Below are 17,171 nucleotides of genomic sequence, written 5' to 3'. Positions count from 1 at the left end.
ATGAACTATGTAGGTCTTTTGGATACTGGTTGAGGCTCAATGTAGCATTTAGCTGCTGCAGGAGTGCCTCCTACATAGCACTTCTGGATACTTCACAGGGAAAGGGAATACACACTTCCTTTTCATTGTGTTTTGCGCTCTGCAATATGGAGGTTCAACGAAGGACTTCACTCACCACCTTGCAGCTAAATCAAATGTTGCATTTTCACATTCGGTTTCCAGAGCTTCTCCTAATGCCCACTCCTCTTGCCTCTGCAATTCATTTGTGCAAGTTCTCCTTTGGACGTTAGAATGAAGCACTGACAGAGATCTACCATTTTGACTGGTGGCGCTTCTTAAGCTCTGAATCCGCTCTTGGTTTTGCTTAATTTAAAATGACTTTCACCGTTGCAGTCCAGCGACCTAGTCCCTTTGTGTGCTTTCCACGAGCAGCCTTCCTATCAGCTGATCTGCTTCTCCCTTTCGAGGTAGCCCAAGCATTTGTTTACATGCACCAAACACAAGATTAGCTCTGAGGGCCTTTCTTATGTCAAGTGACACGAGTAGTGACATTGGAGAAGCATGAAGGTGGCAAGGGAAAGACTGCCTTAGTCTTGAAAAGTTGGCTGAAGGGGCTGGGATCCCACACTTAACAGCTTACATGCTTCTCTCAAGCTTTGACTGAAAGTATCTCACCAGCATATTCTTGTGAAGACCTGTTTCCTTGAAAAAACACATAAGCTATACACAGTAGCACTCCTGTCTTTACCACACACGTTGCTAAAGCCAGCTCACATCCTAGTTTCTTAGGGAGCCTAATTATCACTTCTCCGATTGGGCACACTTTGATTATTTTGCTTCATGTGCAAAAATGTCCATGGATATTCTTCTTGTAACAATAATCTTCATCTTAGCCATGCTAAGATGTAACAATAACTCATCATGGATTTTGGATGTCGGCCCTGAGAAGTATCTTCATGGGAAACTTGGCACAAGCCTTTAATCTGAGTCTACATTATTTTAAATGAAGCCATCTCACAGAGTAATCGAGAACAGACCACCATCTACTGCATTTCATTTTAATAATAATATATTGCTCACTGGGCTTGATGGATATATGCCCATTGTTTGCTTAATTAGAGGAATGGCTTGATAGCTAAGAGAAGCTCTAGGAGAAATCGGTCAATGTCAACATCACTTCTCTCTGTCAGCATAGCTAGTTGAAAGGCTGGGGAACAGCTCCTGTGTCAGCATGGCATTCTGGGAACAGGATTCCTAGAATTTCTGAGACATAACTTTTGAAGGCAACCCCCCATCCCAATACAGTGGTACCTCGGGTTAAGTACTTACTTCGTTCCAGAGGTCCGATCTTAACCTGAAACTGTTCTTAACCTGAAGCACCACTTTAACTAGTGGAGCCTCCCGCTGCTGCCACGCAATTTCTGTTCTCATCCTGAAGCAAAGTTCTTAACCCGAGGTATTATTTCTGGGTTAGCGGAGTCTGTAACCTGAAGCATATTTAACCTGAAGCGTATGTAAGCCGAGGTACCACTGTATAGTCCTTCTGTTCCCATAGAAGAGTCTTTTGGACCTACTCTAATTTGGTGAATGATTTGCCCAATTATCCATGAGCTTCATTGAGGAAAATGGAACCCAAGCCTTAAGAGACAGCTTATCAAGGCATTTGCTGAGCAAGAGACCATCTCAGAGATGAGATTCGGAAATTAAAGAATTGGAGGGCAAAGAAACTGAACTAGAGTGGGAGAGAGCTTGCTTATCAGGGTTGCTTTATGAGCACTGAGCACAATGAAATGAAGTGTCCTAAAGGGTGGATTTGTGTTTGGGGGTAAAGACCCCCTACAAAGTTCACTAAATGAAAGGAGTGCTCACTGCCCATCGCTGTGGATCAGCCAAATTCACTGGACTGAAGAGAAGATTGACCAAGAGACCCTCAAAGTGTGTGGTGTAAATTATAATTTGTTCCTGAACAGGAGCCCTGAACAGCTGCTTTCTTCACTCCTGCCCAATATATTTCTTTTTGCCACAGCAGCAAATTGATTCTAGTTCTGTCTCCATCCTTCTCCCTGCTAAGTTCTACAACGGCAACAGTGAGAGGAAGCTGGTAGCCAGCGCCAACCCGCGGAACTGGTTTTAAGAAGGCAGGCAGATGGTGGCTGGTTGTGGGCAGACTGAGTTTGTTGGTACAATGTCCCATTTGCCCCAATGGATTAGCCCCATTGAACCCCTTTGTTTCCTATGGCGTTCAGGAACAGTCAGAAAATATTTACTCTTGAGAACCACCACTCTAGGATGCTCATGAGTTTTACTTTGCACCCTCTATTTGAAAGGCTGTTAGAGGATAGTCCTTTACTTGAAGGATCCCTCTGTTTGAGGTCTGGTCCAAGAATGTTTAAAGACGAGGAACAACAAAAAGGGAGACCAGGGGGTTAGGCACTGCCCATCAACTGTGAACACCTGGGCAGCAGACTAAATAGGTACCCAGGTCACCAGGTCATAGTCTTTCCTGCTATGGTGAGATGCATGGAGCTGGATTCAGCTGACTAGTCTTGCCAATGCAAGGCCACACATTGACTTCTGCTAGTGCAATGTGGCTCCCCCCCAAAAAAAAATGGTTTGGGAGGGGAATCAGGAGAACCCCACATGCGGAGAGGAGAGGGCAGATTGTTCCATCAGGCAAGCAGAAAATGTTTGCAATGACAGAGCAGTCTCCTTAGCTCTAAGATGAATTCCTCCCATTATATATCTATTGAACTCTTACAGTAATTGTTTCTAAATTTCTATCAATGCATATAACTCACTACATCCAAGTTTATCTAATTCCATGTCCTTTTATTTTGGTGGTGTTTGTCGATATATATATATATATATTTACTGGTAGTCACCCTGCACCACACATGACTATAATAAAGTATGGAGACTCCAAGCGCTGTAAATTTAATACCTACAATGTTTTGTCCGGTTTCACATATTCTGGACCTGTGCAGAGCTGCTTCCAACTATTATGTGAGATTGGAAATGCAAAATGGGAAGCAGCCCTTAAAGGTGTGAGATTTCCGAGGGCGAAGGGTGTCTGGTCTGGAGCAAGAGAACTCTTGGAATCTCAGCTCTCAGAATTTCCACCACTGTGAAGAAGCCAGGCAGGGGAGGAAGGGAAGGCTATTTCTGTCCTTAACAAACTTGCACAGCCAAGTGGAAGTGACAGCATTCTCACCTACCTGGGCCATCCTCTGTCATGCAGAGTAATGTTCTTCCTCTGCTCCTGAAAGTAAGGATCTTTAAGTCTCACTGAATCATGCCTGCAGTGTGCCCCTTTATGCTTGGATACACCAGACTCCATTTGTGCACTTCACGGAAGTGCCAACTAAACAGTCTCCTACTCCTAACTAAGGAGACCTTGGGGCTTGCTACTGTGTGTTCCTTGATGAGTAATGGAGATGAAATTCAAAGACGGCAATGTATTGTCTTTTGCAATTCCTCCAAGAGGTTCAAGGGTGTGTAAGTGGGGGCTCGTTCCTCTTTTCACCCTCACAACAACCCCGCAGGGTGGGTCAGGCTAAAATATGGTGACACGGACAGCTAGTTCAGACACTAGTTTAACAGCAGAGTCTCCTTAGTCATGTAAGGGCTGATTGCTACACCCAATGGACTCCTGTCTCACTCTCATGTTAACTTCCCTGAGCACCACCACCTTCAGTCTGTGCAATGCAGGTGGATTATGGGAAGATGAGGGAGAAGTTCTACCAGGTCCCCAAATTTTGAGCAATTGAACATGCTGGGGGTGCTACAAAATATCAGTTTCACAGCTGGCAGTGTTCAAGGTGGGGGAACTGGCAAAAAAACAAGAACACCTCCCCAAAATTAATGACTATGGGGAGGTGTCAAAAGGCACCATGGGGCCCACGAGTGCTACGCTGGGGACCTCAGGGATATTCTCAGGCCAATAGTTGGTTTCAGCATGTGGGTCCTTTTCTTACTTTATCCCCCTTCCCCTTCTTATTAACCTCCAGTGGGGGAGACACTTGTGTTGGTCTTTGTGATAACAACTCTAAACTTACTAGAGGGGGGCTTAATCGATAGGCCACATAACCAGTCCATTCCCAAACAACAACAACAACAACAACAACAACAACACAAATACAAATAATATCTCAAAAATTAATTCCTCTAAAACAAGAGTCCACCTTTGGGGTAGCAGTGCTGTCCTTCTTCCAGGCCAGTCAGTCAGTCAGTCCCTGCCCCAATAGGGATCCAGAAGAAGGGAAAAACAGAATGGGTAGTGGGTCAGTGGGTCAATGTGAGGGTGTGGCTAAAGTATCAGAAGAGCTGTAGTAACAACCAGGGCTTAATCCCTTTAACCTGGAAAAGGATGGCTAACCCTTCCATTCAGTGATGCAGCAAAATGACTAGGCCGCCCCACAGTATAATCATGAGGATGCAGTCATATCCTTCTAATTGTTTTAATTGTTAGGTGCAGAGTTGGAAAACAGGCCAGTGATACCTAATGGCAGCTATAACCCTTTGTTCTCTCCTACACAGCAATTTCTGTTTTCATACTGGGGATGACAAATGAAACTCACACATGCACATTTAGCATGATGTGTTCTATTATTATCCTGCCCCCTCCAAAGTAACTCACCTTTCCCTTTTCCTCCTTAGAGTAGACTCGCTTTTGCTCTTTTCTTACCTCCAGAAGCCCTCCTTTCGTTTCCCCGATACTTAGTTTGGGGGCTGATTTATATTTGTTGGGAAACACAATTGTGCCGACACACATACTGATGAATTCTGTTTGCTATAAGGTTTTTTCTTTACGTAAGAGCTCAGCTAACCTCTTATGCCTTGTATTTAGGGATTGGTTCACTCCCTGTTTTGTACATTATACTGGCAGAGCTCCATTCTGAATAGGTGCTGACTCTATTGTGGCTCCCCAGCATTCTGCAGCCCCTGTGCCAGTGGAGATTCCTTGGGGTGAGCGCTAGGGCTCAGGCCATCCTCATACTGGTCTCATAGTTTTTCATATCACCTGTTCCCACCACAACTCACCAGGGGCCCTGTGATGGTGTTCACATCGGTGTCAGGGCTCTATAGCATTGTGGGTTGGATCACTGGACTGATAAAGAGTGGACTGAAGGCTTGTTCACATGTCCCACTGAACACAGCTACAAGGTGCCTCTACACATGCACATGTGTTTGTGTGAAAGTGTGTATGCTTGTTGATCTGTACAGCTCACCTATTGTGCACATAGGTTGAATGTTACATGCAGGTTATTGCATGAGTGCAAAGCTCAACTCCTTGTGTACACAGCTGGTACACTTGTTGAACGCAGTGTGCGAACACCCTTGAGAAGTCCTGTACTAAATTGTATTATTACTGTGTGCTTCACCTGGAGCTAAGCCAAGGGTCTGTTCCTGCCAGCAAATGTTCCTACTACAAAGCTAGACTGTTTCATTGTTGGTGAAGGATTTGAAGGGTTCCACACCCCCCAGTGTAACAAAACAGACAAGCAAACACATCATTTTTAGTATCACTGCCTTCACTACCTGTGCTTACCAGTCAATAATGAGCCCAAATTAGCTGCCAGCTGGCAAGTTAGCTGCGAGCTGTCTACCAGTTGGCGGTATGCTAGAATGACTGCCTAGGGGCGATCATGTTAGGCACGGGCATTCAGAGAGCTTAAAGTTAGCACATGACTGCATTGTGCTTCTCCACAAGTAACTAGTTTGGACTTGTTGCCTTTGTATCACCTGTATTGGGTAGGCATTTCTCAGTAGTTAAAGGCTGAAACAGCTCAGCTGTGTGTGATGAAGGAGTTTTCATGAAAACAAAATAGGGTGGGGTGGTTGGGAGTGCAGGATTCTAGACAGTAAAGAAAAACCACAAGGTGGGATAGCACATTCACCTCCTGCATTGTCTAGTTCCTGTAGTTTACTGTATTATTAACTTTGTGCTCAGGTTTCTTCATTGCAACATAAGCATCCCCTTATTTGAAGGTGCTACTAAAAGAACTCACTGGCATATTTATCTGGAGGATTGTTTCTTGTTCGCAAGCATAAATATGCCAACATAACTAAATCCTTTATTTTAATCATTTCTGAAATAAGAGCATCGCTTACCTTTGCAACATTCACCTTGCGACGACCAATTACAAAGCAGCTTGGCTATAGAGTTTTCGGTGAAGGGCACTAGCTCAGTGACAAGAGTTCTGTTTTGCATGCAGAAAATCCCTGGTTCAGTCCCTGGCATGTCCAGATGGGGCTGAGAGAGATTCCCCACCTGAAATCCTGGAGGGCCACGGCCAGCCAGTATAGACACTAATGAGCTAGATGGGCAGATTTTCTGACACACCTTCCTGTATTCTCGAGTAAAATTCCTGTGTGAGGGCATTTACATGTGCATCGTGGAGGAAGCAGCTGTTGCCTGGCTTAGGGGTGTTAGGTCCACTATGGGAAACAGTGCAGTGGAGATCTAGAAGAGGTAATTCAATATCTGGCAGCTGTAGAAAAGTACTGAGCAGTTTTTGTATGATATTTCATTCATTCAAATTTGGGTCTCTCTAATCACCAGTTAAGGGACACGGGTGGCGCTGTGGGTTAAAACACAGAGCCTAGGACTTGTCAATCAGAAGGTCAGCGGTTCAAATCCCTGCAACGGGGTGAGCTCCCGTTGCTCGATCCCTGCTCCTGCCAACCTAGCAGTTCAAAAGTACGTCAAAGTGCAAGTAGATAAATAGGTACCGCTCCAGCAGGAAGGTAAACGGTGTTTCCGTGCGCTGCTCTGGTTCGCCAGAAGTGGCTTAGTCATGCTGCCCACATGACCCGGAAGCTGTACGCCGGCTCCCTCGGCCAATAAAGCGAGATGAGCACCGCAACCCCAGAGTCGGTCACGACTGGACCTAATGGTCAGGGGTCCCTTTACCTTTACCTTTAATCACCAGTTAAATGCTCCATGTTCTCTGACAGCTTTACTAGGGTCAACAAGACCCAACCCATACTTAATGTGCCTTTCAACTCTGTCTGTCTGTCTGTCTGTCTCTCTCTCTCTCTCTCTCTCTCTCTCTCTCTCTCTCTCTCTCAAACACTCAGGTTTTAGAGAGTGGCAGGAAAATTCTGCTTCCCATTCAAAACTTGTATCCAATACCACAGTGTATTCAACTTCTGTTGTTTTTTTTAATAAGGGAATTTGTATCTCAAAATAAATAGCAGGCTTAGCAGTACATCACTTGAATATAGCAAGGGACATATTATGCAGTGCCTCAGTTTTTCCTGGGTCCCTTATTCCTGCTTTGTCCATCACAATTATTATTATTTAAATCAGAATGGGAAGCAATTACATATGCAAATGTAGTAGTTTTGGAATGCAGAAATATCCACATTCTGAGTTCTATATGTGGATAAACAGAAGGCCTGTTTAAATCTGTGCGCAACTCTGGAGTCATTTTAAAAAGTCACTAAATCTTCCCCTGCAACACCTTGCTAAATAGGGAAAAGAGCAACATTCATCAGGAACGAGGAACCCGTTACATACAGTATGCAGGGTTGCAACGTGAAAAGCTCACCGAGTTCCTTGAAACATTCTGTGCTGCACCAACAATGAAACAATACATTAAGGAACACATGACCAAGGACAGTCTTTTCCCCAAATGGCAGTGATTCTGGTATGGTCACAGCCCAAGTCAAAAGAAAGAAGATGATTGATAGTTTTGTTCGGTGGAGGAACATCTAGGTCAGCTAGCACTGGGATCTTGTTTTTCTCTTTTTAACTACTATTTGTGTTTGCGTAGGAGTTGCCAGGGGCAGAGATCAGACAGTTTCTTGGGCGAGATTTGGAACACAATGGCTGACATAGGCAGCTCAATGGACATCTTTGCTTGCACCATAATGCTGGTTGGCTGAATTGGCGGGATGTGCCTTTCTAATGGATGTGGAGACCTGTATCCTTACCTGGAACCACCTTTTCCCACACTCAGCTAGAACCAGAGTGGGGCCAAAGGCAATAAGTTCTGTGAAGGATTTGGCAAATTAAAAGCGTGAGATCAATGATTGCTGCTTGTAACAGTCTTTCTCGAGGCAGTGTTAATGATGGTGCCTGAAAGGGCTATGTCTCTGCAAGGAATGGTGATGACTGTTGTTTGTATTGCCACAAAAGTGTGATTGTGCTTTCCCCCATTATTAGGGTAACAAAGCAGCCGTCCCTGCTGGTGCCACCATCTGTTTGCTTGCTGATCAGCCTCCTTGTAGGGAACTGGGTTTTGGAAGACACTTGATAAGCTCCAGCCCGAAGAAAGGACAGAAGGGTCATAGCAGCCAGCAAGGCAAGCTCTCAGGTTACATTACCTTGGGAAGCCAGCCAGCTTGCTAAAAGTCCAAACAAAAACCAAAGCTGTAGGCAGGCACCAGGGTTTAAAAAAGAAGAAAGCTGTAGAAAGTCGTTGGGTGCAACATGACAAGCTGTTGGTGCATTATTGTTAATTGTAGATTGAGATCTTGGTGTTCTAGGTCTGTGCAAGGTTACTGGGATTGTTTTCTTATATGTAGGTGTTTGCACTTGAGTGGTCTAGTAGGGCAAAGGAAAGCTTTCTGGCTTTGTAGGAAATGCACAAAAACCTCCCTGCTGCCATGGCAGTGCTCCCGCAGAAACAACCATCCATTGATGAACACATGTAATGGGAATGGTGAACTTGTGGACTTAAGAGATGCTGTTGTTGGACTCCAGCTTCCATCAACCTCAGCACTGCCTATGGTCAGGGATGATGGGAGTTGTAGCCTAGCAACATCTCTAGAGGACCACTTGTTCCGCATCCCAGCCACAGAACCATCAGTAGCCTACTGCGACTTCTTTGCAAAACATTGTGCAGATAAACTGAGTCACATCTGCCATGACTTGGATGTCACATTGAGCTCAGTGTCTGTATTGGTTGCCAGCTCTGCCACTGCTACTCAAGGTTGCTTGGATGAGCTTCCGTTGATTTCACTTGAAGAGGCAGATGAGGTACTGAGACATTTCTGGGACAGAAGCAGAACATGGGTTGTAGCCAACGCTGCTGTTCTGCTCATACAACAGGATTTCCCCTTCCTTTTCTTCCCCCTGCATCCCTGACCCAGACACAGTCAAGATGTGCTCCAGAGAGTTAGGGGACCCTCTGGAGCAGAATTCTGGGGCATACAGACAAGGAGGAGGAGAGGAGGAAGTAGTTCTGTTTCATGAGCAGGGCACAGCAGGCTCAGCACTGAATGCAACCCTATGCCTCTTCAGTTATTGACCTTCCGGGCAGAAGGTGACCAGCTATGGAAGGCTGGCCAGTCTGAATGGCAGAAGAGTGAATACTGCTTTTAGGGTTTCTGTCTCAAATGAGGAAATGATTCATCTCCTGCTGGGAAGCGGGGGGGGGGGAGCCCCAATAGACCTGGCTGACCTTGGGTAACTGTAGGCCAGTCTTTAACCTTTACCTATTGTAAAGTACTCTGGACAATTGTAGTCAAAGGGTAGTGTAGAAATCGTTAACAAATTAAATGAAAGCAACTCCTGCCATTTCAGGGCAAGGACTTGAGAGACTAGTATCTGGAGAACTTGGCTGAAATGTCTGTTGGCTGAGGAAATGCCAGTGCTTGATTAGGATCACACACATCCATAAGGTTCATAGTTTGAGGATGCTCTTAGATTCTCAGGTGGTGGCCATGAATCAGAGTGCCAGCTCTAGTTAGTTCACCATCTGCACCTCCTATGACTGAAATATAGAAACCTAGCTACTATTATTCATGTCCTGGTGACGGTTGCTTTTATTTAGTTACTGTTTTATGGATTTATTTGGATGCTTGCATTTTTAATGTTTGGGCAGCAGCAGCTTATTATAATTTTTTTGCTGAGAGGTGATTTAGCATTATTGTAAGCAAGCCATGTGTAAATATATGGGTGGAAAGAAATAGAAGCAAGGGTTGGAGGGGAGGGACTGCAAACTTCGTGAAAGAATAGGCATTAAAGATTTGTGGGATGAGTATCTAAATGGGCAAAACTAGTTGAACAGTTGCATGGCTGGATTCAAAGCCATCTTGCTCATTGATTATAAAGGGTAAGGGGGTGGGTTTGGAAGGTTATCACCCAGAAATGAATGACTGACCACAAAGTCCTGGAGCAGGAACAAACCTTTACCCAATTCTCCTTCATTGTCAGCAGCCACTTCCTCCAGTCTCCAGCACAGATGAAGACTTGCAATTACAGATAGCGCTTACCCTGAGCAAACAGGAGCATGAGAAGGTATCCCAAACCCAGGTGGTGAAAGGGCACTTTTAACTTTCCTTTTCTTGAATTCACGCCTCTTTAAGTGGGAAAGCTTTTGGCCTAAGCTTGGTAGCTCCTTCCTGAGACAATGCTGCTATCTCCAGAAGAGTCTAGAAATTCTGTACATCTTGTTCCGTTTGCCACAGGCCTCAGAGTTGGTATTTCCAGAAAATACCCATGTGTAAAACAATGAGGTTTCAGGTCCTCGTGGTTCTGAAAGAAATCTTGACTCGCATAGGAGATCGTTTCAGAGACTTGGGAACTCAAGACTGGGTATCTCTGGATAACTCTGATCAGTTGTGGAATTTTGTCAAAACCCAACATTTGAAAATCAGTCCAAGGATGGCAAAATTGCCTCTTTTCACATTGATAATGAAACACCAAACATAATCCAAAGCATATCTACTTGAAAATAAGCCCCATGGGGCTCAATGGGGCTTATTTCCAAGTAAGTATATGTAAAATTGCAACTGGCCCTTGGACTCAAAACCTTCTCACTTTTCTTTTTAAGATGAAAGAATTCTAGACCCACCCTCCCCCAATTCCTACCTCACCCCCAGCTATGTCTGCTTCTTTCTGCCTTCTGGGTCTTTTCTGGCTGGTATTTTTTTTATATAACTTACATAGTTCTAAAAACTAACTGTTCCTAACAGAGAACAGTTTAACATGGGGTATAGAAGTATGGAAATGGAAAGTGCAGTTGCCACGCTTACCTAAATGATGGCCATGACCAGTATGAAATAATCTTTCATTTTTCTTGTATTCAGCTCATACCCCGTTGGCTGTTCATTTTGATTACAGGAAGTGAGGGCATGGCAAGGAGAAAACTCACTACTGCAGAGGGCATTGGAAGAAAGTCACCAGGGTGTGGAAGAAGAAGAAGAAGAAAAGACCAAGAAAAGTCAGGTAGGAGGCACCAGCTGCTTGGTTATATTATGGTGGACATACATAAATACTTGCTTTGGTGTATGCCAATTTGTATTCCACCTGTGCTAGCTCCACTGATCTCTCTGAAGTATCTATGGTGGCTTCTGCTTCAGATGGAATTGCAGATTGGTAATCCTGGGGCTGAAGTCAGCAGTCCCACTCACTGTTGGTTACAGAGTGAGAATTTATTCTGAGAGTTGCCCCTACAATTAACAGTGAAACTGAAGAAAACTGGTCAGTTGCTCATACTCCATTTACAGTGGTACTTCAGGTTACAGACGCTTCAGGTTACAGATGCTTCAGGTTACAGATTCTGCTAACCCAGAAATAGTACCTCAGGTTAAGAACTTTACCTCAGGATGAGAACAGAAATCTCGTGGTGGCAGCAGGAGGCCCCATTAGCTAAAGTGGTACCTCAGGTTAAGAACAGTTTCAGGTTAAGAACAGACCACCGGAACGAATTAAGTTCTTAACCCGAGGTACCACTGTAATCTGGAGCCAAGTCCACTGGGTGGTTTTATTAATCTATTTATTGCACATAGATCCTGCTACACTCAGAAGAGCTTACATGAGGTACCAATGCTTCTTCCATGCATTGGGGTTAGCTCTAACAATCCAACAGCGTCAAGCAATTAAGAGACCATTCACACACTCATAGCCTGGAATCTTGTGTAGAATTTTACTTTCTAAAGCTCTTAAGGGAGGGAGAAATTGCAACACCATGCCTCAGGAGAGTGGAGGGAAGCCCTCTGCTTTTTTGATAGCTTCCAAACCTGTACAGTCTTGGTGCAGTTTGAAGCGTACACGTTCTTGGGATCTCTAGGTCCTAATACATTTTATCCCTTTGTATCTTTCCAGTCTTCTGTGCTGGAGCTGGCAGACATTTTTGGACCGGCACCGATCACTTCTACCCACACTTCAGCTGACCCATGGGATATTCCAGGTGGGGGCAACAATCGATCTGTTGAGGTTTGGAATCATGATGCAGCCTTCTCTCCTCCAGCTCTGTCCTTGTCTACTTCTTGGGAGCATAACAGTAAGGATCTTTGCAGCCTCTTTCTTCTTTCTCCATTCCACCCACACACCTCTCCCATTCCACCCATGCTTTCAGCCAGCTTGGGCAAATGTTAACCCATTGTTTGCTATGGTTCTGCTTTGGGCTGCAGCGTTTAGTTGACTAATCCATTTGCTTAAATCAGGGATAGGGAACCTGTTGCCTTCCAGATGATGCTGTTGGACTCTTAACTCCCATCAGCCCCAGCCAGCATGGCAAATGGGAGATGGAGTCCATCATTCGGTGGGCAACGGATTCCCCAGCCTTGGCTTAAGTTTGTTATTATTATTATTATGGACGAAGAAGGTGCCCTGGTTACTGGAGGGGCAGGCAGATTTTTCTCTTTAAACATGTTTATTATTACTACAAGCAGGTGCCATCTTGGAAGAAGGGACTTTCTCTCCTGCCCCCAGCTTGTGTCTTATGCTCGAGATGTTCCTTCTACAATAGTTCCTTTTGGGTCATATATGTGCATCATCTAAACGTGTTCCCCACTCTTCAAAACACGTTGATGTGCAAACTTGTGCAGATTTAATCAATTAATTCTCATGCAATTAATCAACTAAGATTTCTTAAATCAGGTAACATCTCTAATGCTGTTCCCATTCATCTGCGTTTAGCTTCCTCAATACTAGTTCTTTATTTATTCCTTTTTCATTTCCCCTGTCCACATCCTGTCTACATTTTGTTTCCCTTGACACTCCTTTCTCCCCCTCCAGATACCAAGTCCACCGTGGAATCGACAGGAACATCCTGGGGCCCCACGGCAGACCCTTGGGTGCCCGTATCTTCAGGGGATCCTCTAAGTAAGACAGCATGTTCTACCAATCAAGCCTCTCCAGGACCCTGGAACCTTCCTCATGCCTCTTCCTCCTCTGCTTCCTCTTCTGATCCATGGGGGGTCAAATCCCTGCCTTCGAGTGTCTCTTCTTCGGACCCCTGGGGAAAGTCCTCACCCCCCGCACTAGTTCCTGCAGGCACTGCTTCTGCTGCTGACCCTTGGGGAGGCACTGTGGAGAAGTCTTCCACGTCTGGTAAGAGAAGCTCCTTTTCACTTGTAGTCCTCAATGCCACCTAACCTGTAGAATTGTCCGGTTTCCCATTCCTTCCTTCAAAACTGCCAGCTGCAATTTCCCCAACTCTCTTACTTTATGTGAGCCATGTCATGTGCTGTTTATCTACTCAGCTAGGGTGAGAAGAGGGACACGGGTGGCACTGTGTGTTAAACCACTGAGCCTAGGACTTGCCGATCAGAAGGTCGGCAGTTCGAATCCCCGCGACGGGGTGAGCTCCCGTTGTACGGTCCCTACTCCCGCCAACCTAGCAGTTCGAAAGCACATCTAAGCGCAAGTAGATAAATAGGTACCGCTCCGGCGGGAAGGTAAATGGCGTTTCCGTGCGCTGCTCTGGTTCGCCAGAAGCGGCTTAGTCATGCTGCCCACATGACCCGGAAGCTGTACGCCGGCTCCCTCGGCCAATAAACCGAGATGAGCGCTGCAACCCCAGAGTTGGCTACAACTGGACCTAACAGTCAGGGGTCCCTTTACCTTTACCAAGGGTGAGAAACAGATCTCTCCAGGTGAGTACCCAAGTGGCAAACCATAGGAGGGAGCCTAGAAGCACATGCAATAGATATGGGACCAGCAGCTATCGTGCCAGGTTGTGCATGTGTATCTCTTTCTATTGATGCGAGAGAGTTCCATGTGGAGCTTCACGTAACATCCTGCAGCAGGACCACCTCTTTTCTGCTGCTGCTGCTGGGCTCCCAGTTCCAAGCAACAAACTGGTGATGGAGGGAGAGGATAAGTACATTCCCAGCCACCACTTTTCAAGAGCTCCCAAAGGGAATGCCTGTGAGAACTCTTTCCCCTGTTCTTGGTTTCCATTGGGAAGGACAACATTGGGGATTCATTGTTAGCCCTGCTTTCCCCGCACTCCTAAATCAGCAGTGCTGTTGAGATGGGGTAGACAGAGCCAGTCCTACTCACTCAAAAGGGGGTGGGCCCAACTTATTTAGCGCCCCCTCCCCTAAGCTTTCTTTCTGTCTTCAACTCCTCCATAGGCAGTGCTGCTTTTGACTTGTTTGCAAAACTACCTGAACACATGGATCAGCCAGAACATGACAGTTCTGGGAAATCCAACAGCCCAGTAGGTAAGTGAAAGGGACAGGTCCTCCATATGCACTTTCAGGCATCATTTTGATCCTATAATTTTGATGGCTGCCATGGAGGTAAATTTCACACATCCTACTCTTCTTCTCCCACTGCTTTTGTTTCATAGTATGCATCCTGCTGGAAAATAAGTCCATGGCTTTGCCCTTGCTTACAACTATCGTGTTTTGATGATTAGTTCTAGCCTTAAAGCTCCAGAGCAGCTTTCCCCAACCTGGTGCCCTCCAGATGTGTTGGGCTACCATTCTCATAATCCCTGGCCATAGGACCTGAGGTTGATTGGAATTGTAGTCCAAAAAATCTGGATGGCACAAGGTTGGGGAAAGCTGCTCTAGAGTTTCCATTCTGGTCTGATTTCCCACATTGGCAGTGAGTAGGACTAGAGATGGCCTTTCAGGTGGTGCCTTCCAGCTCTATGCTTTTGATGGGGGCTGATGCCAATGTAACATTGGGAGCTCCTAAGATGGATTTTTAAAAAAATGTCCATGTGCAAAGGTTATATTAGAATGCATTACCCACAAAAGGTTTCTAGCAGCAATCCCAATTTGCAATAGAGTTTGGGAGGGGGGGAAATGCCTTAGAGAAGAAGCTTTAAAGTGGGACTTGAACGATGAGACAGCAACAAATGTGTGTTAAAGGAAGGCAGCGCTGAGCATTAGGACAATTATGTAAGCAATGCTTTATACTTTGAGCAATGACACATCCACAGCAGCAATGCTTGTTGTTAGGGGCAGCAGCTCGCCAGGGGCATTTAGGTACACATCTTTCCCTATTCTGGAAATTAAGTTCCTTTTAACTGGAGATTGAACTGGTAGGTTGTACACCTGCTGATGTAAGCCACACACACCCCTCTCCTAAAGATGTACGGAAGTGCATCTTTGGAAATGGTGGAATCTTAAGTATAAAGGATTGTGGCAGAATGCAGCGTGAAATAGATTCCATGTCCAATGTGCTTGTTTTAGCCTTTTTCAAGCCCTAAATGGTTTCATCAATCTGGTGCCTCCCCCAGATGTTGTTGGACCACAACTCCTATTATCCCTGACCACTGGCTATGCTGGTTGGCTGGAGCTGATGAGAGTAGTAGTCCAAAAGATCTCAAGACCACCGACTTGTGGAAGGCTGACCTAGAGGATTCCTCCTCCTGCAGGAGCCTGATTGGCCCTTCTTATGCCCTTCTCCAAATGTTATGATCATCAACTGGTGCCTCACCTTTGGGATACCTTCTCAAGAGAGATTTGCTTGGTGCCATTCTCTTTCTCTTTCTGATGTCAACTTAACACCTTTGTATTTGCCCAGTCCTTGTAGTTCTATTAGAATGCATAAGAATCTTTGAGATGGAGTTTTATTGTTGCTCTGGCCCAACTAAGCAGGCATGCTAGCGGAAGCTAATGCAAGGTTTCCCACTAGGGCAATAAGGCTTCCCCATCTCCTCTCCTCACAACTCCCCCAAATCCATTCAGGAGGTTAAGGAGAACCTGTGCGGGGGGGGGGGGAGGGATCATTCTGTTTGGGAAACAGAAATGCTTGCACTGACAGAATGATCAGACACACACAACTGAGTTATTCCATTTGCTTTCTGTTTTTGTGTTTCCACTGTAGTGATTGTTTTTATTATATCTATCAAGCTATTGTTTTCATTCATTTCAACTTTTTTATCATTAGCCACTCTGAGAACTTCATCTGAAGATGAGCCAATACAGTACATCTAAGAAAGGACTGAATAATTAATTGATTAAATGAGAACCCAGCAGGAAATGTGGGGCAAACCATGGAGTATTTCAGTGAAAAGGAACAGAAATAACACATCCTCCCTCTCTCTCTTATTGTTGGTAGATGTGGACCTGTTTGGTGACCTTATTCCAAGCACGAAAGAGAATGGAGTCAAGAATAAGGACGTTTTTGATATTGCAGGTTTAGGAGACTCTCTTCCTGATTCAAAGAAGGAGAAGAAAGACAGCAAAACGCCAGAGGCCTTTCTTGGCCCAAATGCCTCTTCTCTGGTTAATCTGGACTCCTTGGTCACAGCCCCTCAGAACCTGATGTCTCGTAATCCATTTCTGGCAGGTAGGCCTTATAGGCAGAATAGATCCATTAGCAATTCTGTCCCAGTTTTGCCTAGAGTTTTGTAACGTGGTTGGCCCTACCATTAGGCCAACTGGGGTGGCAGCTGCCCCAGGCAGCAGATGGGAGGTAGTGTTCATGTGATGGACAGAACCGTGTGTGTCACATGGCTGCCCTACACTCCTGGAGCTAGCCTACTGACCTCAGGTGCAGTGGAAGATGCTTTCTTATTGCCAGTCTAATCAGTTTGGTCAGTGTTTATATGTGGAATGGGGGGGGTCCATCTTACCATTTGCTTCAGGCAGCAACATGCCTTGTCTCATTCTTGTTTGGTGCCCACATTTGATTGCACTCAGCCTACCACATTAGTTCCCCATTGTACAGTCTGCTCCCTAACGCCTGCCACACAGAGCTGCTATTCTTCCTCCCCTCCTCTTTTTACTGGGCCCATTTCTTCACTGAAACCAGTCCTTGTCAGAAATTTCAGACTTCTTCCATACTAGACATGTTGATATTTGCCAGTTGCTGTGATTGGTGCTCAGGCCTTCTCTGCTTTTGACTCCAAAACTTGGAACTCAAAATATGTGGCAAAATGGGAACCCTCAGCAACACGTTTCCACACTTTCCTTATTTAACATTAGAGTGTTTGGGTCACATGGTTGTAGATACTGCCATATTTGTGTGC

The 17,171-nt window shown here is 45.3% G+C and overlaps 1 protein-coding gene across 6 annotated transcripts in view; it reads left to right on the top strand.

Moving 5' to 3' along the window:
* The window catches only part of EPN3 (epsin 3), a 34,344-nt gene that overhangs the window by 14,848 nt on the left and 2,325 nt on the right, over positions 1–17,171 (top strand). The window contains exons 4-9 of one of the 6 annotated variants that reach the window (XM_053375780.1): positions 10,166–10,249; positions 11,075–11,179; positions 12,059–12,236; positions 12,974–13,288; positions 14,317–14,406; positions 16,337–16,489. In XM_053375780.1, coding sequence (XP_053231755.1) covers positions 10,166–10,249; positions 11,075–11,179; positions 12,059–12,236; positions 12,974–13,288; positions 14,317–14,406; positions 16,337–16,489 — 925 coding nt within the window. Of the gene's footprint in view, positions 1–10,165; positions 10,250–11,074; positions 11,180–12,058; positions 12,237–12,973; positions 13,289–14,316; positions 14,407–16,258; positions 16,490–17,171 lie in introns of all 6 variants that reach the window. The other 5 variants (XM_053375783.1, XM_053375777.1, XM_053375779.1 and 2 more) reach the window with 5 other exon arrangements.

Source organism: Podarcis raffonei, chromosome 2, assembly GCF_027172205.1.
Source record: "Podarcis raffonei isolate rPodRaf1 chromosome 2, rPodRaf1.pri, whole genome shotgun sequence".
Classification (NCBI taxonomy): domain Eukaryota; kingdom Metazoa; phylum Chordata; class Lepidosauria; order Squamata; family Lacertidae; genus Podarcis; species Podarcis raffonei.
Note: the sequence above shows the minus strand (reverse complement) of the source record. Positions and strands in the feature narration are given on the sequence as shown.